Below are 23,509 nucleotides of genomic sequence, written 5' to 3'. Positions count from 1 at the left end.
TAGACTTGCGATCGGCAAATATCCTTTGAGCTTTGTACTTTTCTTTGGAAAAGTACGATGCATTAAAATATCGAATTTCATTTGCAGCAACTCGAACGATAGGACACGTACGTGCTATATATATATATATATATATATATATATATATATATATATATATATATATATGTATGTATGTATGTATGTATGTATGTGGCTGTGTGTATGTGTATATGTATAACTATAGATGTCCTACGTTTACACTAGGTACACATGTATATATATATATATATATATATACATATGTATGTATTTATGTATGTATGTATTTATACAGATATATACGATATACAGGCATTTATCGTTCACCAAAATTCGATCATCCGTGTTTCGGACGACCACGGCACAATTTATGCTTCCAAAATTGCTTCCTCTTTCGTTCGATTAATGCATCCTATATAAACCGGAAAAACAGAAACCGCTGACAACGCTATTCGTAAATTCAAAAGGAAGAATAAGGGAAAAATAGATAGAAATCAAAATAGAGGGAAAGAGAGAGAGAGAAAGAGAGAGAGAAAATGTGTGTGTGTTGGCAAAAGGGATAATTAGCTGTTAATTTATTTCTATAGCTATTTTGGTTAACGAATAAAAAGAAATTTAGTCTGCTGATGTAGAGAAATATAGGTGAATAAATTAAGAGAGAAAGAGAGGGAAATTAATAATTATAAATTATTTTAATAAAAACTGAATATTAAAAAGAATATAAAAATAAAAGGAAATAGAATAGTTTGGAATTTCTAAATTAGTTATTACATATATATATGAAATTATATATTATTACATTTTAATGTTATTATTTCTAATGATTTACTGATTAGAAGGGAATTTCATTTTTCATTTAATTTATTATATAAATTATATAATACTTGTTATTCGACTAAACATTATTATTATTTTCGTAATAATAATTAATCTGTTTATGAAAAATACGAAAAAATAAATAAAAAAACAAAAAGAGGAGAATAAGAAGGAGAGAGAAAGAGAAATTATTTTCTATACATTAAAAGATGTTTAAAAATTAATCTATTTTTTTTTTTTTTTTAATAAGAAAAAACAATCAGAGGGATATTAAGAAATGAGAACGATGAAAAGAGATAGAAATATATATATATATAAAACAAAAAGAGAGAGAGAGAGAGAGAGAAAAATATTACATACATACATACATTTATATATATATATATATATATATATATATATATATATATATCTGGTTCTCATTGGTTTTCCGATTTAAAATCGATTATGCTATCGATATAACGAGGTAAATGAAACGTATCGCGATTAATTCCGACTCGTAATTATCGGAAGGTTCACCTAGTTATATATACATATAATACATATATATTGTTAGTTGCACAATTGTACTATACTACATACTGCAATGCTGCACAATATTCTGACTCATTTTGAAATATAATAATTGCTTTCCTGCAAACGTATCTTTTCGATGAAGTTATCGACCAAGCGAATTAAATTGTCCATTGGGATATATAATAAAGAGAAAGACAAAGAGAGAAATATCACGTAAACTCGTCGATTTTACTAATTAAAGCTATTGTAATTTTCAGTTTATTTCATACTTCCTCAAATAATCTTATAAGTTTTTTATATTTAATGCTGTATATTATCACTTACATATATTATGATATCTATGTTTAAAACTTATTTTATTATTTTATTATTTATCTTGTTATGATCTATACAGATCAACGATATTTATAACTTTCTAAAACTTCAATAAACAAATCATAAATTATACTTAAAAATAAATTTGATTAAATTCTAAAATATGCATTAATTATTAAAACGAAATTATATAATTATATATATATCAATTATCAAAAAATAATAACAAAATAACATCAATTATTACAAAAAAATAATTAATAATCCAATTAAATTATTTCTATTAACGTTTCATTATATTGCATATACAAGAAAAAAAAGGAAAAAGAAAAAGGAAAAGTTTTCAGGTTACTTACCAATTTGACTGCTTCGTAGTCGCCATTTCTGAGCAAATCCATCAGCCTCGAGTGTTCCATTTCTTCTCTGGTCTTCTTCTTCTCTTCTTCCCCCTTTCCCTCGTCCCTCTCAACGAGTTCTACTCGATCGTCGAACCGCTTCGACCTGTTCGCTTGTTGATCGCCGCACTTCGACTCGCTTCGACGTTCGACTTTCGCCGGCAAACCAGCATCAAATTGTAAATTCTTAAGAAGACTCTCTTTAACCACCATAACGCTCGATCTGTCCTCATTATTTTCCTTCGAAGATAGGATCGACATATCGTTCTCGATCATCGACCTAACATCTTGCGTATCATCCTCCTCCTCCTCCTCCTCCTTGAACTTATTCATTAAACAATCATCCTCGTTATTATCAATAGAAAAAACTTTCTCGGTATTCATTATTAACAATCGATCGTCAAGATCATAATTACCCTCGTCCATCTCTATCAAATCATTTTTCATATCCTCGTCCTCCATTTTATTATTATCCACCTTGGTATTACTCGAAAAACGATGATACATCATCGTATCCAACGATTTCTCATCGGAATTGATCGAATTAATCTGATCTATAGTTTTCCAATCGTCCAAGGTCACCGATCCTTTATTACACCGAACAATTTCAACTTTTCTATCGTCTTCCATGATAGTCTCAAGAGTCTCCTGTCTCGTTTCACCGATCCTACTATAAATCTCTTCTTCGATTTCTCCTCCTCTTTCTCCTCCTCCTCCTCCTCCTCCTCTTTCTTCTTCACCTTCCTCCTTTTCTTCTTCTTCTTCTTCTGCTTCCTCCTCCTCCTCTTTTCTTCCTTCCTTTTGTCGTTTTCTCAGATTTTCTTCTTCGAGTTCACACGTATCCGTACGTTCGCCATAAGCAGATATGCGTAAAGATGGCCGAAGGATCGAACGTAGATCGTCAGCATAAATCACTTGGGGTTCCAAAGTACGTTCGTAAATCTTTTCTACGTGATTAGACGACGATACCAAAGAGGAGGAGGAGGACGATGACGACGAGAAAATATATTTCACGTTATCACACGTATTATCCTTTTTCAATAATTTAACAGATTTCACGCAATTACGATCGTTAGGCTTGAACGTGGATGATCTTGTCGTAGCGGCCTCGTTAAACGTAATATTGCATTGATTCCTTAGATGAGAACCACTGTCCTTCCTAGGTAGTATCGGTGCTTTCCTTGGATTTAGTTTTCTCCAATCTATTTGACCTTGAGAGGATGGTAAACGTACTTGTACGCTAACGAGATTACCCTTATCCTCGCAATCATTCCTCGTAATATTATCCCTTTTACCAACCATCACGTGATTCGATTTAGAATGGACAACGTTCGGCAAAGTTTCATCGAACGTTTCATCCTTTTTGACCGAACAATCGAGTCTAACTTTTTCACCGTCTTTCTTTATTTTCACGATCCAATCTTCGTCGATTCTTTTACTACTTCTTTCGTCATCTATTATCGAACGAACTCCGTTATTATCCTCGTCGTTATTTTTCATTAACGAAGATACACCGACCGACGTTGCAACGTTGTTACGATCAATATGATACTCGTTTAAATAAGATCTCTTGAAGGACGACTTTCTAGATAAAACCGACACGGATGATAATCCATTGTTATCGGTATAATTCGAATTAGATAATTTAGTATCCTTCGGTTCTATAGTCGTACGTTTGAAACTCGAACCACGTTGAGGTATTCTAGAAGTTGACGTATTCGGACTGATATCCCTTCTGTTGACTCCGTTCGATGCTAAAAATCCATAATCCTGCTGTCTGCTTTTGTTCTTTATCAAAAGATAATCTTTGTATGTACCTTTGTTAAATAAAATATTAGTCATGGATGATGGTTCGGATGATTCTTTATTCGTTCGCGTTAGATCGTCGTAACTCGACGTACTACCACCAGCAACGCTAACACCTGCTGCTCCACTAGGGCCGCCATTGTTTGCACGATCGGTTGACTCATCGATAGACCTTGATCTTGGATCTTGACGACATCTTCTTTGGGTAGTACGTCGTTCGGCGGTACTGTTTGATCTGGTTAATGGTTTATCGCGCTTATTAATCGAACTTTGTAATTGGGCTTGATTCAACCATTCGTCTACGCGCCTTTGAACCTCACCTTTTCTTGGTAAATCATCCTCGTTTGTTCTCGATGACGACGACGACATCATCGTCACGGAATTGGTACGATCGATATTATCGATAATCAATGGAGACGCTCGTCGTGACGAAGAGGACGACGTCAAGGCCGATGAGGAGTATCTAGTTGGATCTTTAACTCTATCACGTGATCTCTGTCTCCCTTGTGCCTGTCGATTTATTTTCGTAATCGTTTCATCTTTTTCATTCCGACGAGACGACGTAAAATTATTTTCGCTCGAAATCGTTGTTCTTTTTATTATTTGTTGCTGTTGTTGTTGTTGACGATGATGATGATGATGATGATGGTGATGATGATGAATACTCCTATCATTATTGTGATTATTATTGTGATATTGCTGAGGTTGCTGAATTTCTTTCTTGTTCTTTTGATGTTCAACGTTACGAGATTTTATTATATTCATCGTGCATGTACTACCTACATCACTGGACTCGATCATTCTTTCGTCCTCGTACTCATCGAGTATGTTATTTACCGATTGAGTATCCGCCGAACTAGTACTTTTGGATTTATTCCTTACTATACTTTCCTCGCTGCTCGAGTATCCACTTTGTTGTTGTATTTGTTGAGGTTGTTGAGGTTGTTGAGGTTGTTGTTGTTGTTGTTGTTGCAGAGGTGGTGATGGTGGTGGTGGTGGTGGTGGTAGTGTCGATGGTATCGGTGTTGGTGGCGATTGCTTAGATCGACTTTTTAAAGGATTTTGAAATTTATCAATCCTTTTACCGATCAAACGATGATCATTATCTTTTTTTTCAGTATAAATGTACTTCTGATTGGTCGTTCGATTATTATCGTTTCTCGTGTTCTCTCTCTTGTCGTAAATGATTGTCCTTGAGTTACGTGATGAAATTTGAGAATTTCTAACATTTCCTTTTTCGTTCGTTGATATTCTCGATACCAATCTCGAACGTGGTATTTGTTCGATCGTGTAACCATCATCGTCGGCATATGGTATATCGCCGATTAAAGTTTTTGCAAACGTTTCATCGCTCATCTTCATCAAGAATGGATCTTTATGATCCTAATTAACTTTATTATAATATCTCGTTACATTTTCACAAGGATCTTCTTTTTTGTTGTCCCCTTTTTTTCTTTTTTTTTAAGTATTCTCGAAGTTCTGAAAGGAAAATATAAAGATAAGTTAGATTCGGTGTAATTTAATGTGACGTTCAATTCTTAGTAATAATATAAATAATTTCTTTTCAATAATTCTTTTTCAAACAAATAATACATGTAATAAAATGGTCAGGCTCTGATATAATTAATTCATTATTACACGTATATATGTATATAATCAAGTATGTTAATTAAAACAATTGACTATTATATATGTAGGTCATCAGATAGATATGTTAATTGATATTTTACAATGTGATAGAATATAGAATATTACAGGATTGAAAAAAATGAATTTAATCTTGGTTAATTAGAGATTTGGAAGAAATCGATGTTTTATATGATTTCAAATAATTTATAATCATTAGTCAAAAGATTAATCAAACATGTTAATCAATGTTTTATTCTAATAGTATGGTACGATAGATTAAAATTCCTTTTGATTTAATGAAAATAAAAATTAATTTTAAATTTATTGTTTTAATTTCTGTATTATTTCTCAACAAAACGTTCGATCATTTTTAATAAATTGAAATAATTTTTAATAATTATGTGTATATATACATACACATTTTATTTATTATTATATTTACAAATAATATTTATTATTATTACTTATATATTTATATTTTCTTTCCAATTAATTACTTGAATTTTTCAAAATTGTGTTATATATGTTACATATATTATATTTATATATATTATATATAGAAATACACATGCATATATATATATAATATTTAAATATCAGAAATGAAAGAGTTAATTAGTAGAAACGAAGAAAGTTGAAGAAAACTAAAAGTTTAATAGTGAACTCTTAACTGCAACTAACGTTTCATCTTCCAAGGTTTTCTCAAAGATCTTATCTTTAAGCTTCCTCGATAATTTCAATCCATTTCGACGCGCTCTCGTCAAGATAAGCGAGGAGAAGTTTTTAAGTGGCATATTAAGTGGCTGACATTGGTTCCACTGAAAGGCACCGTTGTAAAAGTAGATCTTAATCTCCGGTTTTATCGTCAAGTCGATCAAAACCAGAAGCAGATGTCTACGATCGTTCAATATGTGCCGCTTGTTTTTTCTTCCTGTTCCTTTTCTTTCTTTTCCTTTTTCTTTTTTTTTTATTTATTTAAACAATCATACTAATTATATCTATGCAAATAATTATTCGAAATTCATTTCAAAAATGTTCAAATACTACTTTTCGTGTTCTCTTCTCTTTTTTAATTATTTTCTTTGATCTTATTAGTAATAAATTATTTTATGATTTTTATCTTAGTTTATAATACATTATAGTATGTTGCATTACGTATCTTTGTAAAATATAATTGTTTGTTCAATAAAAATACATATATATGTATATATTTTTTAAAATATTATTCTTTAAAAACAGAAATTCATTTTAAAGAAAACAAAAAAAAAAGAAGAAAGGAAAGAAAAGAGTTATAAACGAAAGAAACTGTGATTATGTTATCATAAAAACAAGCTGGACAAAAAGATCATCTTATATTAAATTTCCATAAACACAAAGAGAGAAAAAAAAGAAATATGAATGAAGAAACTGCGATCATGTTATCATAAAAACAAGCTGAACAAAACAGGATCATCTTATGTTAAATGTCCGTGGAATACAAGATTCTATATAAACAAAAAACAAACATTTTTAACAAAGCAACCTAATTCACGTCCACAAAAAAGTTCCAACTCGTTCACAAAAAAGATTATATTGCTCCAATATCAACCAAATTAAAAAATAAAAATACATATATGGGTCTACATGAGTTTTCTTGAAATTTTATTTAATAATCCCTTGTAGCAAATTAAAAAAATAAATACTAATACCAATAATAACAATAATAATAATACTAATAAAAAGAAAAAAAAAGAAATAGAAGAAGAAGAAGAAGAAGAAAAATAATATGAAGGAAGAAACTGTGATCATGTTATCATAGTTGCAATCTAGGACAAAAAGAGATCATCTTGAAAATATAATAGTATCGTTTTCGGATAGTCTCAATTTTCCTGGAACATACGGGTGGCTCTAGTAGCCTCCTCCTATGAGTTTCAAAGCTCACCCGGTAGAACTACTACTCTCTCGGTGGATTAGGTTCTAATAACGGTGTCATTCAAGCAGGCCCTCTACGTGCGTCGTCTATTCGATCCATTATCCGTTGCTTTTCTTCCCCCAATATTCTCTAATACTATCTCTCTCTCTCTCTCTCTCTCTCTCTCTCTCTCTCTCTCTCTCTCTCTCCATCTCTTTCTCTCAATCTCTATCTCTCTCTGTCAACGTTATTCCTATGTACAAGATAACAATGAAAAAGATCACAATACAAAAAGGAATAGAATAATCAATCGTACGGCATCCAACTGTATCTATCAAGTTTCTACTTTATCTGAATAGATAAAAAAGAAAAAAAAGAGATTAGAAAAATTATTCATACAGATTTGAATATTATGAATACAATATTCATTAGATAGTTGATTTTCATACAATCAAGATCAGCATAAAAATATAATAGTTAATTAATAGTGATTTTTTAATTATTAAGTAACGTCATTCTTTTTTCTTTTTTTCAATACAATTATATCTCAAATAATAATTCATATAAGTAAATTCGGTAACATTGTTCTTAACGTGTTAATTAATAAATGTGTATTAATTAATTTATATTATGGTTTTTATAATTATATCAAATTTTATTAATTAATGTGATGTAAAATTTTATTTGAGAAGAAAGAACAGCAAGTAATAAGAAAAATTAATTATATTATATTCAATAATTAAATTTAATAAGAAAAGAAAGATGATTTCGAGCTGAATAGAGGTATAACAAACAAAAAAGTTTACGCAATGAAATGAATAAAAGAAAAGAATGTATCGAGTCATTAACGATGAATTCTAAATTACTATGATAGGCGTGCCTCCTAATCAGGTTCTTGTTAATGCAACATGTTTCTTTCTAAGCACGATCCGTCTTTCTTCGAACGATCATAAAATATGACGTGTTTACGAACTGAATAGGACGATACTATGTACGATAAAACTGTTAGACACCATGTCATTGATAATCCGTTTAAAAGAATTAAATATTTCTAAATAGAATCTCTTTTCTATAAAATATATTTTTTTTGTTTGTCTTTTTCATATTTCAAATATTTTTTTAGGATACAAAAAAAGAAGTAACTTTAAAAAATGACAAAAAGTGAGATAAATTTACATTAAATATTACTTAAACATTATCATTATCATTACCATTAATATATTACTACTATTGTATCTAAAAAAGAAATATATATATGCTGTATTACTATAACTTTATTATAATACTATTAATATATATATCATATTATTACAATTACTATATCCTTCACATTATCTTTACTATATTTTTATAATTATAATAATTATTATTATATCCTCGTTATCATACTTATTGCCTTACTATCATCCTTACATTACCATTATTATTACTATCATTATCACCATCATTAAATCAACGATGATATTTAGAAATCACTCAGACGACCAAGACCTAGTTTCAGATAAGAAATTGCTATGATAAGAAAAATTAAAAAATAGAGAAAAATACAAGTAACCAACCAACCAACCAACCCAACCAGCAAACAAACAAATAAACAAAAAATAAAAGGGACAGAAAATGAAAGATAAAAAAAAGAAAAAATACGTAAAAAGAAGCAATCAAAAAAGTTGACAGAGAGAAAGACGTATCGTTCGATAACGCGACTCATTAATCTCGCTAACGGATTGGTACTCTCTCTCCTACCTACCTACCTACCTACCTACCTACCTACCTACCTACACTACCTACACTACCTATCTTTGGTGAGATAAGGTTACTACTCCTGGCTCTCTATGATCCTGTCCGAACGTATACGAAACCTTCAACAACATAAGATCGATATGAATGTTCTCGGTCATAGCTCTATCCAAACCTTACCCTTGATCATAAATCACCTTTCCAAAGACCATCTAATTATTCTCAAACGCCTGTGTCCTCATCTCTCTCTCTCTCTTTTTCTCTCTCGTATCTCTTATCTCGAGAGTTTCTTTAGCTATCTCACGACTACTTTTTACACGTGTAATAATCATAACAATGTTATTAATTTAATTATAATAATATAACGATATAATCAATTTAATACGTAATACATGTAATATTTCTAATAATTTCTTACGATATTGATCAAGTAGAAATATTACAAAACGATTGTAATGTAAAAAAGTATTGATAATTTCTATACTTGATCGTTTACATAAATACAAATTCATATATAATCAAAGTATCTCGTTGACAGATGAATGAATGAATAAATAAATAAATGCATGAATGAATGAATATATAAATAAGTAAACAAATAAATATAAAAACAAGGTAACACGTATTAGTAATAAATCAAAAGGGAGGAGAGGAAAAAAAAAGAAAAAAAGATAAAAGAAAGAAAAAAGGAAAAATGTGAATAAAAATTCGATAAAAATAAAAGTAAAAGTTAAAAGTTTCTTAACAAAAGAAGAATGGAATATGATAACGAGTTGAAAGGATGTTGGCGAAGTAAAAGTAATAAAAAGTAAAGAAGAAGGAGGTCGTCTCTTCGAGGTGGCACGATTTCTCGCACAAGCGGCAACGCGTTCTATCCATGTGCTTTATTTTGCAAGAAAAAAGAAAGAGAGAGAGAGAGAGAGAGAGAGAGAGAGAGAGAGAGAGAGAGAGAGAGAGACAATCCTTCGTTGGTTCTCGAAAGCGGTATTCTCTTTTAAAGGACCACACGCAAGGTTGTTTCTTTCCTTCTCGTCTTCTTCGTTGGACCCACGCAAAGACTTCTCGAATAAAATGAAGACAATGAATATCTCAACATTTTTAAAAGAAAAATCTTCTTTCCGAGACTGTGCTTTTACGTATTTTATAATATTTAGGTCGTCGATATATACATATGTGCATAAAAGATATATAATTATTTTTTAAATAATTTTTATATTTCAATAATTTTCATAAAAAAATTTCTTTGCAATAATTTAAAGTTTGATTAAAATTATTAAATGTATAGATACAATGAAAAGTTTTAAATTGTTTTATTAGAAATATGAAACATTGAAACGGTTTCAAGCTTGATTAGAGATATTATATAATTAATAAGTTTTAAATACTGTTTAATTATAAATATTAAAAGAAATAACAGAGTTTTGAAAGTTTCATTAAAAAATATTAGAGCAAACAGTTTCGAGTTGTTCTTTCTTTTTTTCTTTTTCTTCTCCCTATTTTTTTCATATTTCTGTTTATTAAAAATACTAAAAAGGAAAAATTAAAAAACAAAAATTAGAGGGACTACGTTTGATTAAAATTACTAAAAGAAATGATCAATTATACGAAATATATTTAAAAAAAAATATTTGATAAAGTCACATGTTTGATTAGAAACGTTCAAAGTAATTCAAGATCGTTACTTTTCGAACTATTTTAAAGACAGTAATTATTGAAGAGAAACGACACATTTATAATGAACTTTTTTAATTAAAAAAATAAAATAAAATAAAACAACTTCAACTTAACATCGAAAAAGAAAAAAAGAAATATTTATAAATTACGATATTAAAAAAGCGTAACGAAATAAAAATTTTTTTCTGACTTTCTTATATTCAAAATTCATTTAGAAATAAATTTGAAATAAGGTCATTTTATATTATGCGATCTACACTTATTATGTAAATTTACATCTCACTCATTCTAAATATATGTTGCATATATTGCAATAAGCACGATATTAAAATATATATATATATATACACCCACATGTATATATTTTGCACATACACACACACACGTATATATATGTATGTATGTAAACGTCCTTTGCTTCAATATTCAATGTTCTTCATAATTTCAACACGAATTGTTAATCATGAAAAAGAGATAGAGAAAGAGAGAGAGAGACAGAGAGAGATAAATTTACGAAATTATTTTGCCGAACCAATCGTATCATTCTGTGTGAATTTCAATGGAAAATATGGTAGAAAACGAAGTTCCATTGTTCCAACTGAGAACCACTGTTTCCTGTGTACGTATCAAATATAGAAAATCCTATGGAGGATGCTACTACTAGCGGAAATTTTATCTTCCTAACTATCGTCCGAGTTTCGCATACATATTTGTACAGTATATTAAACGAGCACATTTTTCCTTTGAAATCGGAAATGATGAGATGATATCGTATAAGAGAGAAAAACAAACCCAAGTGAAATTCTAGATAAAGCTTAATGTAAAAGTGGAAATCGTAATATGAGGTATAAATTGAAGATTTACACGAAAGAAAATATTTAATGGAATAAAAAAGAACAAGAAGAAAGAAAAGAGTATAAAAAAGGAAAATCAGGAAAAATGTTTACAATTTTTTATTAATACAAAAGGATTATAATGAAATATTGTATGTAAAAAATAATAATCAAATATTACATATATATATATACATACAGATATATGTATATGTCAAACATTTTTTGTATGTACACTGGTTTAAAAATATATTTATAAAAAGTATATATAATATATAGTGCAATGTATGTATAACAATATAATATATAACAATAACAATAATGATAATATATTTTTTGATATACATGTAAAGATAATTTTTTTAAATATATCATTCATAAGCCATTAAATACATGTATACAATACTCTATCTCTTTCAAAAATTATAAACAATAATTATATTATATATATATACTAATCTAAAGAATTGTTTCTTTACTTCCTTTAAATAATCTCGAAATATTGTGCAAGAAAAGTTTGTCATGAATCATTAGAGTAAGAATAATCATTTTAAACTCAGCCTGTTTGAAGTTCATTCAAGAGATTCAACGCGAATCTTCAAAGAGAAATCACCAAAGTTAACGAGACTTCAACGAGCAGACTTCAAGAAATACATACATTTATATATGTGTATATATATATATATATATATGCACACACACATACATATACATACGTGAAAGTTTCTATTACGAAAAGGGCAAGGTACAGAGCTTTCTAAGGCTCGAAATAAGAAAATCAAGAAGACGTAAAACTCGAGAATAGTTTCTCAAGGGAGGTAGGGACAAATTCATGGACGAAGAGAAGAGAAGAAAAGAAAAGAGGGGGGAAGATGAAGAAGAGGAAAAGTTTCATCTCGAAAAGATGCAAAGGAATCTGATACCAGAATATGGATCTAAAAGATCGATTCTATCTTTGATCTTACCAGATAAAACCGAAATATATCTTCGTTTGCTGTTGCCTTGAGCTGTTTGTTAAAGAGAGAGAAAGAAAGAAAGAGAGGGAGAAATATATAGAACACAAAATTTTTTATACCATGATAAAAATCTTCAAAACAATCTAAATAATCTATAAACAATCTATTATGAATCTAAATTGTTCGAATTAGGCGAATTATAATTTATTATTTAATTAAAATTTTCAAAATCACGAACTATTTCGATCGAATAATTTCGATAGTAAAATTATAACGACGATAATACGATTAGATATTCCTATTTATATTATAATTTGAAAATAATTTAATCGATCCAATCTTATAAATTATAGATCGTATTTAATGATAAATAAATTTGCTACATGGAAGATTTTTCAACGGGTAATAAAGAATACAATGAAATATACATGATCCACAATTATTCTATTTGGTCATAAGCAAACTAAATCCATCCATTATAAGGTATAAAACTTTTCTTCGGTGGTATCGCACGTTCGAACTTTTTACATTACAATTGAAATGAAACTCGGACAGAACCAAAACTCAATTCGCTAAACGAACTTTGTTTCGAAGTCGTTGTGGCCATCTCTCGCGCTCTCTCTCTCTCTCTCTCTCTCTCTCTCTCTCTCTCTCTCTCTCTCTCTCTCTCTCTCTCTCTCTCTCTAAGCTATCACAGAGAACTCGTAATCAGCTCGATGCCATAGACCTCGACTTTATTTCAGTCATTCCTTAACATGCAAAACTTGCCATGGTCAAATATCTGTCTCTTTCTCTCTCTCTCTCTCTTTCTATCTCCATCTCTATCTCTATCACTATTTCCTATTATTTGTTTAATTATTCGTATTATTAATACATTTTCTTTTTGTTAATCTTGTCAGTAATACATTTTTTTTATTCTATGGTATTTCAATAAATATATATATGTGTGTTTACCCGTACATGTGAACATAGGAAATTGCATATATATAACAGCTACGTAATTTCAGAAATGCAGAGAATAAGTTTTTTTCTGCATTTATTTATTTTCATTCTTTTATTTTGGATATATATATATATATATATATATATATATATATATAGAGAGAGAGAGAGAGAGAGAGAGAGAAAGAGAGAAAGAATAAATCAAAAGAATTTTCGAATATTCAAGGAATGAGAGTCGCTGTGATATTTTCGAGATTTTTTGCATTCTAAAATAAACGAGCTATAAAAAACAATTGAGAGGATTTGAACATCCGACAAAAATTTCTAAATCCTACATTTTATAAAGCGATCTTTTAATCACCATTTCTCCATATTAAATATATTTATATATTATTAGTAAATTATATTAATTGTCTAGTTATTATTATCATTTTTCTCTTTTCTCGATAAAATATCTAATATACATTATAGAATTTGTATTAATGTAAAGTAAATTTTTTAAACATAATATATATATAAATTTTTTTATTATTTAATATTTATATATATTTATTTTATATATTAGTTTTTATACAATATTATATATATATATATATATATATATATTACAATATTTTGTAAATTAATCATACATATGATTTGCATACTACATTATATATATATATACAAATTCAAGTTCACAACAGACATTGAAAATGCAAGAACAAAAATAGAATCGTGGAATGTTATCGTCGTGGCGTTGACCGTCAGAAATATCTTACAAGGGGTGGGGCGGTGCATGGATGGGGGATGGAGGGGGTAGAATGATGAAGGGTAAGAATAAGAAAATGGAAGAAGAGTCAGAGATCGAACATCGAACGCGTTATCGCTCTTCGCAAGTTAACATCCGTTTTATATATATATATATATATATATATATATATATATATATATACACATATATGATAGTATATATACATATATATGTATATGTATATAAAGGAAGAGAAACATCGTCGACTTCCTATAAAGAAGCCGATTCAACTGGTGTCTCATGAAAATAAAAATAAAGTTCTAATTTATCGGCTAAGAATAAAACATCAAAACGATTTTCTTTCCGATTATCATTTTTAAATGTCTAATTATACGAACGTCAGATTTCTGAAAATAATTGATTAATAATTAAACAATACTATATATATAAAGACATGAATAAAAATCGACACTGTCATAATTTCACAAAGAATATCCTTATTAACAAGACGAAACAATATTTTTAACAAAATTAACCAATTTCTTTTCCTAAATCGAAAACTAAATAATACAATATCAATCTTATAATCTCCTTACTTTCTAATTTCAACAATCCCATCGTATGAACCATTTAAGAAACGTTTATTTGAAAGCAAAAACAAAGGCGAAGCTTATCGTAAGTTAGAAATTTCTTCAAGAATTACAAAACGATCGAAACTATTTTTCTTCCAAGTAAAAGCAAGAAAGAAGTAAATAAGTAACTAACTAAGTAAGTAACTAAGCAAGTAAGTAAGTAAGTACATACAGATCGATCGTAGAGAGCTTCATGGCTAGTAAGTTACTTGGTTGGTTGGTGTGGCTTACGCAGAAAGCGTTTAATCCGAAAACTCGGTACCAGGAGTGTAAGTGAAAGAGAGAGAGAGAGATGTATATATGTGTATATATATATAATATATATATATACATATAGAGAGAGAACGAATGAAACGATAAGGTTCGGTTTCTCAAAGTTAGCACGAAAAGACCCCAATGGAGTTCATAAATCAGGAAAGGCGATATCGTGCACGTATGTATGTACGAACATTGGCTCTCCTTTGCCACGAAGTACCATTCCAAAAGGAACTATGCAGTCTGAAAACGAGTAAGATAGAAAGAGAGAAAGAGAAAGAAAGAAAGAAAGAAAGACGAAGAGAGAAAGGGAAAGAGAGAGAGAGGGGTTAGGTTATCCTGTCCAATTACGTGCCGCGGTTTTGCACCGGCCAAATTCGTTCGGCAAACTCAGAACGTCGAGTGAGAAGGCAACTTCGAGAATGCTCGTGAATGTTCGTAAATGTTCGCGATTGCCTTCGTCCGATACTACTGGAAGTAGATAACGAGCTGATCGTTAAGAGGGTAACGAACGTTTGCTTTTTGGCTAGCTACCCCCAACCCCCATCGTTGTACGATCCATTCTCTAATTGTTTATAATCTATATTACCTTTTAGAAAAGATTTTTCAGATTAATTTAATGGATTTTCTTCTACGTTAGAAAATCTTTTCTTCTGATATGATATGAAATGCTTGATTAATTGATCGATCGATCAATCAGTTATTTCTTCTTTCTTTTTAGTCAATAATATGTTTAACATCGATACAGGTTTACATCGTTTTTAGTATGATTATTATTGAAACAATTAGTTTTAATTATTGAATCAGATTGAATTAATTGATATTTTGTAATTAATTTTTTGTTTATGTATAGTAAAATTGTATGTAATATTGAAGATAATAAATTTATTAATGTATCTATGTTTTAATTAATTATATATACTCGAGTATCGTTAAATAATAAATATGAATGATCGTTGTTAAGAGAATTAATTTTAATTATTAAATTAGATAGAATTAATTATTATTTTGAAATTAATATCTGTTTATAACAAAATCGTATGTAATGGTATCGATTATCAAATAATATAAATAATAAGATAATCATTGTATTTAACGTTTTATAATCTAACTCTTTTTTGCTGATACCAAACTTACATAATATAACTCTTATATATTATTATATATATATATCTACATTATAATCTAATTATAAAATATATATTTTAAACGATCATTCGAATCTTTGTTCAACAATTAATTAATTTTAAATGAACAAACAATTAATTCTCTATTACGAACAAACAAAATAAAACACACATAAATGAATGTAAAACTTGAGAGTTAGAATACCGTTACAGAGAATGAAGTAATATCTTGTAGATATTCTGAACGAAATGTTTTTCCTAGAAACTTTCTTCCTTCCCGTTCCAGAAATTACGAAAAAAGTGGTAACATAACCTATCAGGTTACACGCTGCGACTGTTTCGACTAGACACTCTTGGCTCACTCAGGTGTATTTACTTGTTCCAAGAATTAACAACGTTTTATTTTAGACGACGATGAGAAAAAAAAGACATTGGAACCACTGTATAACAAAACAGGTCAACCAATTTTTCTAAACTAGACATGAAAATTTATTTAAAACGAACAACTATAATTGATAATAAACGAGTTAATTGATATCAAAGTAATTAAATTATTTGACTTTCCTTACCATATATATATATGTACATATTCTCTCAACTACGTAATAAACTAAAAAAATAATTTTCATATCAATTTGTTACCATTACCCTTCATTTTGATAAAACAAAGAAAAAAAACAATAAATTATATAATATATATATAAAGGTTTGTTTACAAACTAACCTAAAATATTGATTTGCAAATTAAAAAATGTATACGTAAATGCATGTACATTCTTACAAATATAGTTTAATACATATATATTAGACGCATATATATTAAAAAATTCCTATTTAAAATTTTGCATATATATCAATTAATCAACGCGAAAGCTAATAGAGCCATATTTAAAAATGGAAGATGATTAGTAATCCATATTCTTAGTAAACAGAAAGCAGTCTAAAAAAAGAAAAAATAAAGAAAATAATTGCTTAAATTCTTATCGTCGTCTTTCATTTCGATAAATAAAAGAAGAAATAATTGCGAATATATAAAATATATGGATATAAAGTTGTTTGAAAACTAACCTAACTTGTCGATATTCCGTAGCTATTTCTTCTTCTTCTATTTCGTTTTCTTCTTTTTCTTCTTCCTCTTCCTGTTTCTCGTCCAGACAAGCCAAAGAGGAAGCTCGACGTATTCGATTACCTTACGTCTAACGTTAGTAATCGATCGATAGATCTAAAATCGACGTTTTACGTAGGCAGAAGCACTTGAACTCAAAACACTCGTATACAAGCCACTCGTAATGGTTTAAAAGGAAAAAAAAAAAACAACACACAGTTTATAACCACAGTTATACAAGATCACTTATAAATACACGTAAACATATATATATATATATATATACACACGTATTCTTAGAAACGAATATTTTTTAAACACACGTACACGTAAACACACACGCACGCACAATGTCCGGACGTTATTACTGGAAATAGTGAATACGTATCAAAATATATCTAAAAACGGATGAAAAGAGAAAACGAAAGAGAAAAAGAAAGAGAAAGAGAGATTAACAAAAGTAAAATAAAAATCATACGTTAATACGAAAATACGCTTTACCAGGATTTATGTGTACTGAAAGGTTGACTCGCCCAGTCACAGAAACGACAAAATTTATACTCGAATGAAATCCACGTTTGTACATCTGGTGTTTTCTTTTTTAATGTTTCTTTTTCCTTTCTTTTTCTTCTTTCTTCTTTATTTTTCCTTTTTTCTTTGTTTCTTTATCAAGATATCGTCGCGATAAATGTAGACGAGCTTAACTTTCGACGTTAACGAAAAATTTACGAGAACGAATAAATTCGATTCAGTGTAATCGATTTTGCGTTAGGTTTTACTTTTAGATTTTTTCTAAACGAAGACGAATCGTCGCAAAGTTGCTTGATACGAGGACGAACGAAGAAAAACAACATCGATCCGTTCGATCGCACCGCCGCGGCCGGACTAACCGCGTGGATCGTGATCGAGATCGAGCGACCCGCTAACAGTGCCGTATTGTTTGGGTACTTAACCTTGTGTTTATTATTATCGTAGGACTAATACAATTCTGAATGACTCTGGTGTTTATTATTTCTGTATACTTCCTTTTATTTTCTTTTCCTTGAATTTGTATTCATTGTTATCATCGATTATATTGTATGATATTATTACAAAAATAATACCAAGAAAAAGAAGGAGCGTAACTGTGATTAGATATTTTATTATTCTATCTTTCTATAATTTATATTTTTACTATAATTTATAATAATAATTAATTATTCATAGTTTGCATTTATTTAATATCACCATATTACTATCATCATAATCGTAATTATTATTATAGTATTTTTAGCATTATACTGTTAGTACTATTGTTTTATGATTAACATTTCACTATTATTATTATTATTATTATTATTATTATTATTATTATTATTATTATTAATATTGTCATTATTATTCTATTATTCATTTTATCATTCTGTTGTTATTACAATTTTATTATCGTTATTAACATTCTATCACTATTATAATATCTACATCATTATATCAATAACTTATTATACGATTATATAGGTCTATCCTCCTATAACACGGTTAATGCATATCGTGTTATATCGAAACAGTGTTTTCAGATTATCTTGTTATAGGAGGGTTGTCAACGTGTACGTATACTATAAAATAATTTACTCTATAAATATTATAGCCTAACAATATATACATATATAATAAAAATAAATTCGTCTCAATATGAATTCATTTTTTAAAATCATTTTAAAAATGTTAAAAAATTCACTTGTTAAAATTTGTTAAACAAATAACTATAATCGTATAACCAGTACACAATATCCCATCAGTTTAATAATGTTCTCTATTTTTTCGATCTATTCGAAATTCATCAATAATAATAATAATAATAATAATAATCGTTTAAATTCCTGCATCGGACGTATCGTGATTGGTTAAGCGAACGTGAAATAATACTGTGAAAAGATCAGAGAAGGTTTCGTTCGGGGCGGTCAGGAAATGGCTCGTATCGTCGCGACAAGGCGGTTTAATCGATTTTCCTGGAAATCCTGTCGTAATTTTCTTCTTGAAAACCTAATAGACGCCTTTCGACAACGCCGATGTGAAAGTCTAACATAAAGAAGAAGAAGAAGAAAAAGAAGAAGAGAAAGAAAGATAGCGAAGAAAAGATACGAGAACATATAGTACAATGTACATAAAATAAGAAAAAGAAAAATCAAATATCATCCCGAACCAAGACAATGAATTTATTTTTCCCTTGAAGATTTAACACGATAACGTCTATTTTGTAATTAAAAAATAAAAAAAAAGAATGATTGAATATTAAACATTATATATATTGTTTTTATTTAATAAAAATTAGAGTTTAACATTTTTCTCGAAATTAACCCGACTTGTACCTATTTATAATAACCCTTCCTTTTTATAATACAAAAGAAAAAATAAAGAAATTGAAGATTATGAACAAATAAATAAATAAACAAATATAAATATTAAACTGACTATTTCTTTTCGTTTTATAAAAATTGCAATCTAAAAAAAAATAACAAGATTCATATTCATTTACGTGCTATTCCTATTTACAATAAGAAATGATAAATTCCTATGTTCAACGTTACATACTCTTCATGAAAAAATTAACATTGAAAATGTCTTTCTTGCAATTGATCGTACGGATACGTACAAGTTGTTAAAAACTAACAATATGATATAAAAATAAATATTTAAATAAAATTTTTTAAAATTATTATCTTGCTTATTATAACTACAGTTGAATTCGCATATGCTCCTGATCCTGGTCTCTTTCGCAAACGAAAAGGTCGAGTTCGGTGTGTAAGGCTCGATAGGACGAGCTCCGCCAACGCGAAGGCGAGTCACGTTCGAATGATAAATATCGTAGGGTATCCATGATCCGATGGACGATGGCCCATGGGTGGCACGCAGGTCCGTACCAATTCACGTTCCCGTGCCATGTGACTTTCATTTCGTTTTCATTGCGCCAAGTTAAAGTATTTAGTTTAGTTTATGTACACGTACGTTCATTCAAAAACGTATTAAGGAATTACTTCGTTCCAAAATTATTAAACAAATTTACTCTTTCAAATTAATGTATTCAACTTAAAACCTATTGTTTAATCAAAATTACTAAAAAAAAAAAAAAAAGAATTAGGTAAACGATAGATCGATAATAATGATTTAGATGAAAGAAAAGAACCGAAAGTACGTGCAATCGATAGAAAAAGAAAAAGAATTTATCTCAAATTTCAATCAATGAGAATTTTCTTTTTTTCTCACAAGATATAAAAAATCAAACGTCGATATTAACGTTAAGTTTGCAATAAAAACGAAGAAACATTTCACTTCTTCCATAAAAAATCACATAACGTTTCAAAGACCACCCTTAAAGAAAAAGGAACACGAACGAAACTCGATGGAGATAATTTAAACCGAAATAATATAAAATCGTCATATAGATACAATAACAAATTAATGCCTGTTAAAAAGATTAATTAGTCTTAAAAAAAAAACAAAACGATAAGAATTTAAAAAAAGAAAGAAGAAAAAAGAAGAAAATCTCTAAACCCTTAAAGTATTTCCTCTCCTTTATGGTTTCTCAAAAGTTTCTACGTCATTGTGCAGTATCGTATCGAGTGAAACACGTGCCACGTATCGAAAAGATGCATATACGAAATACACATATTTACATACATACATACACACATACGTACGCACACATATTGATTTCACTTCTGAATTCTTGGATTTTTGTCGTATGGACCAGTACAGAATCGTTTAGCAAAGTCGAGCGTCTGCCGGGTGCAACGTTTTTCTCTCTCTTTTTCTTTCTCTCTCTCTCTCTCTCGCTCTTTTTCTCTCAGTACACTCATACACAAGCAAACATATACCACACACGTATAAAAGTATATACACGTATACGTTCTCTATCTCTTTCTCTCTTTCGTGGTAACGGTATCGCGCATCTGGTGTCGAACCAAGCACCGTGTTTGCCCGTATACAATGGTGATTACGGAAACAAAAGGGCGAAGACCGTGAATACCCCTTGTGGTAACCCCACACTGCTGTGTTTCGTCTCAGACTCTCTCTCTTTTCTCTTCTCTTCTCTTCTCTTCTCTTCCTTCTTTCTCTTTCTCTTTCTCCCTCTCTCTCACTCAACTTCTCTACAGGCTGCTCCATAAAACGAAGACGAGTTACCTCCTTTTTATTTTTTTTTCCTTATTTCAATTTTTTTTTTGTTTATTTTTCTTTTTTTTATTTAAAGTTTTGTTAAATCCCTCTACAACGTCGTGCTCAAATGTGTTAAAGTCATATACTCAGGTATATATGTCTACATCTTTTACATCTCATTTTATTTTATTACTATAAAATAATTTTTCTTAGGTCATGTTTCTAATGTTCTTTCTTCTTTTTGTTTTTACTTTTTCAAGTATATACTATACACTTTTATTTATAAGCGAATGTTTCCAAGTGAAACTTTTCGATGGATTTAATATTTTTACATTATTTTCCTCGTCACCTTGTTTTATAATAAATAGGAGAAATTAATTCGATCTAATAACTCTTCTGCGTGCGTACGTGTGTATCGTTTAATCTAATTGATACTAACATTATATTAATTCGCTAGATAATAAATCTCAAGATTAAGTATTAAATTGTGATGACATGATAGAAAAAAAAAAACTAACAATAAAATTAAAAAACTAAATAAATAAAATTTACTTTCTTCCAAAAATTCAATCTCGAAGTTTGAGAATCACTGTTTTACAATAAATATAAGAAATTCGTACCATTTTATCGACCAAGTGAATATGACCATCCAATCTGAGTTAGATCCTAATTTCGTTTTATTTGTCAAATGATATATATTTCGAGAGCCACGTTACGAGGGCAAAAATATAATAAAAGAATAAATATTATTATTCTACTAAAAACAGGGAGGGTAAAAAGGGAAAGAAAAAAGATATGAGGAAACCAAGAGAAAAATATAGAGAAATGTCCGTGTGAGTTAACTTTTCACCGTGATATTATGCCAAAACGAAAGTCGTAACGAACCTTCCAATTGGTCCTTTTTCGTCCAACGTGCCGTTACATATGTATACATTGAAAAATTTTTAATTGCTCTGTCCCATAAAGTTAATTTCTTCGCAACGATGCTCCTACAAGAGAACGCCACTACGTTGGTAATATCAACGATAGTACTCTTTAAATATGTTTACGCCGAAAAAAAAGAAGAAGAAAGAAAAAAGAAAAAAGATAGAAAGAAAAATGAAGAAGAAAAACAAAAAAATATATCTCCACTATGCGACCCAATTACCGAAGAATGTTTTGCCGACAGTGTAGCAAATTAAGGTTAAACCAGTTTTAAATTAGTACCATCGTTCTTTACTTGCTTGGTTGTTATCTAAACTTAATCAAAAAAACAAAACAAAAAATGTGATTTAGGAGGTCAGTAAATAGTCTTTTAGTGTGTGTTCGATTTTCATCATATATATATAGAATATCCTAAAAAATATGAAAGATATATAGTAGAATTTTTTAACAAAAAAAATACGGTAGCTATATGAACTAATATATATATATATCTTCTAACTTTGAAAAGTAACATTTTTGTTAATACGGATAAAAAGATATAAAAGATATTTGTAAAAAATTCTATGCACGATAACGATCATTATAAGCTAATCATTGTAATAGTAGCTGTATTATAATAATCATTATAAGCTAATTATTATAATGGCAATTGTTAAAAAAAAAAAGAGAAAAAGAAAAAGAAGCAAATGGAAGGTACGTCAATGAATATATAGATACTAATTTACATAAATCCTAATTTTGAACAATTACATATAATTATCTTAATAATGCCAATAATGTTAACAAACTTTTTATAAGAAACTGAATGCGTGCCATTAATAAACTATAAACTATTTATTATAATAATGGTTGCTTTCAAAAAAAAAAAGGAAAAGAAATATGAAGATTACGTCGATACATATTGTTATATATCATTCCAACTACGAAGAAAAGAGTAACAAATTTTTTAATAAACACGGATAAAAAGATATTTTCGTAAGCTTGCTAAGGGGGAATTGCATATGTAACAGTACGAACGTATAATAACAATAAAAAAAAAATAAAAAAAAATAAAAGAAACAGGAAAAA

General features: G+C 28.9%; 1 protein-coding gene across 2 annotated transcripts in view; it reads right to left on the bottom strand.

Moving 5' to 3' along the window:
- LOC127067776 (uncharacterized) overlaps nt 1-18,256 on the bottom strand; it is a 152,343-nt gene extending 134,087 nt beyond the window's left edge. Inside the window, exons 1-3 of one of the 2 annotated variants that reach the window (XM_051003103.1) lie at nt 17,885-18,256; nt 17,347-17,750; nt 2,025-5,348 (exon numbers count right to left, since the gene is read on the bottom strand). In XM_051003103.1, coding sequence (XP_050859060.1) covers nt 2,025-5,231 — 3,207 coding nt within the window. In that variant the 5' untranslated portion in view covers nt 5,232-5,348; nt 17,347-17,750; nt 17,885-18,256. Of the gene's footprint in view, nt 1-2,024; nt 5,349-17,346 lie in introns of both variants that reach the window. The other variant, XM_051003102.1, reaches the window with a different exon arrangement.
- Between the last annotated feature and the right edge of the window lie 5,253 nt (nt 18,257-23,509).

The sequence above is a fragment of the Vespula vulgaris genome, chromosome 11 (genome assembly GCF_905475345.1).
Source record: "Vespula vulgaris chromosome 11, iyVesVulg1.1, whole genome shotgun sequence".
NCBI classification, from domain to species: Eukaryota; Metazoa; Arthropoda; class Insecta; order Hymenoptera; family Vespidae; genus Vespula; species Vespula vulgaris.
Note: the sequence above shows the minus strand (reverse complement) of the source record. Positions and strands in the feature narration are given on the sequence as shown.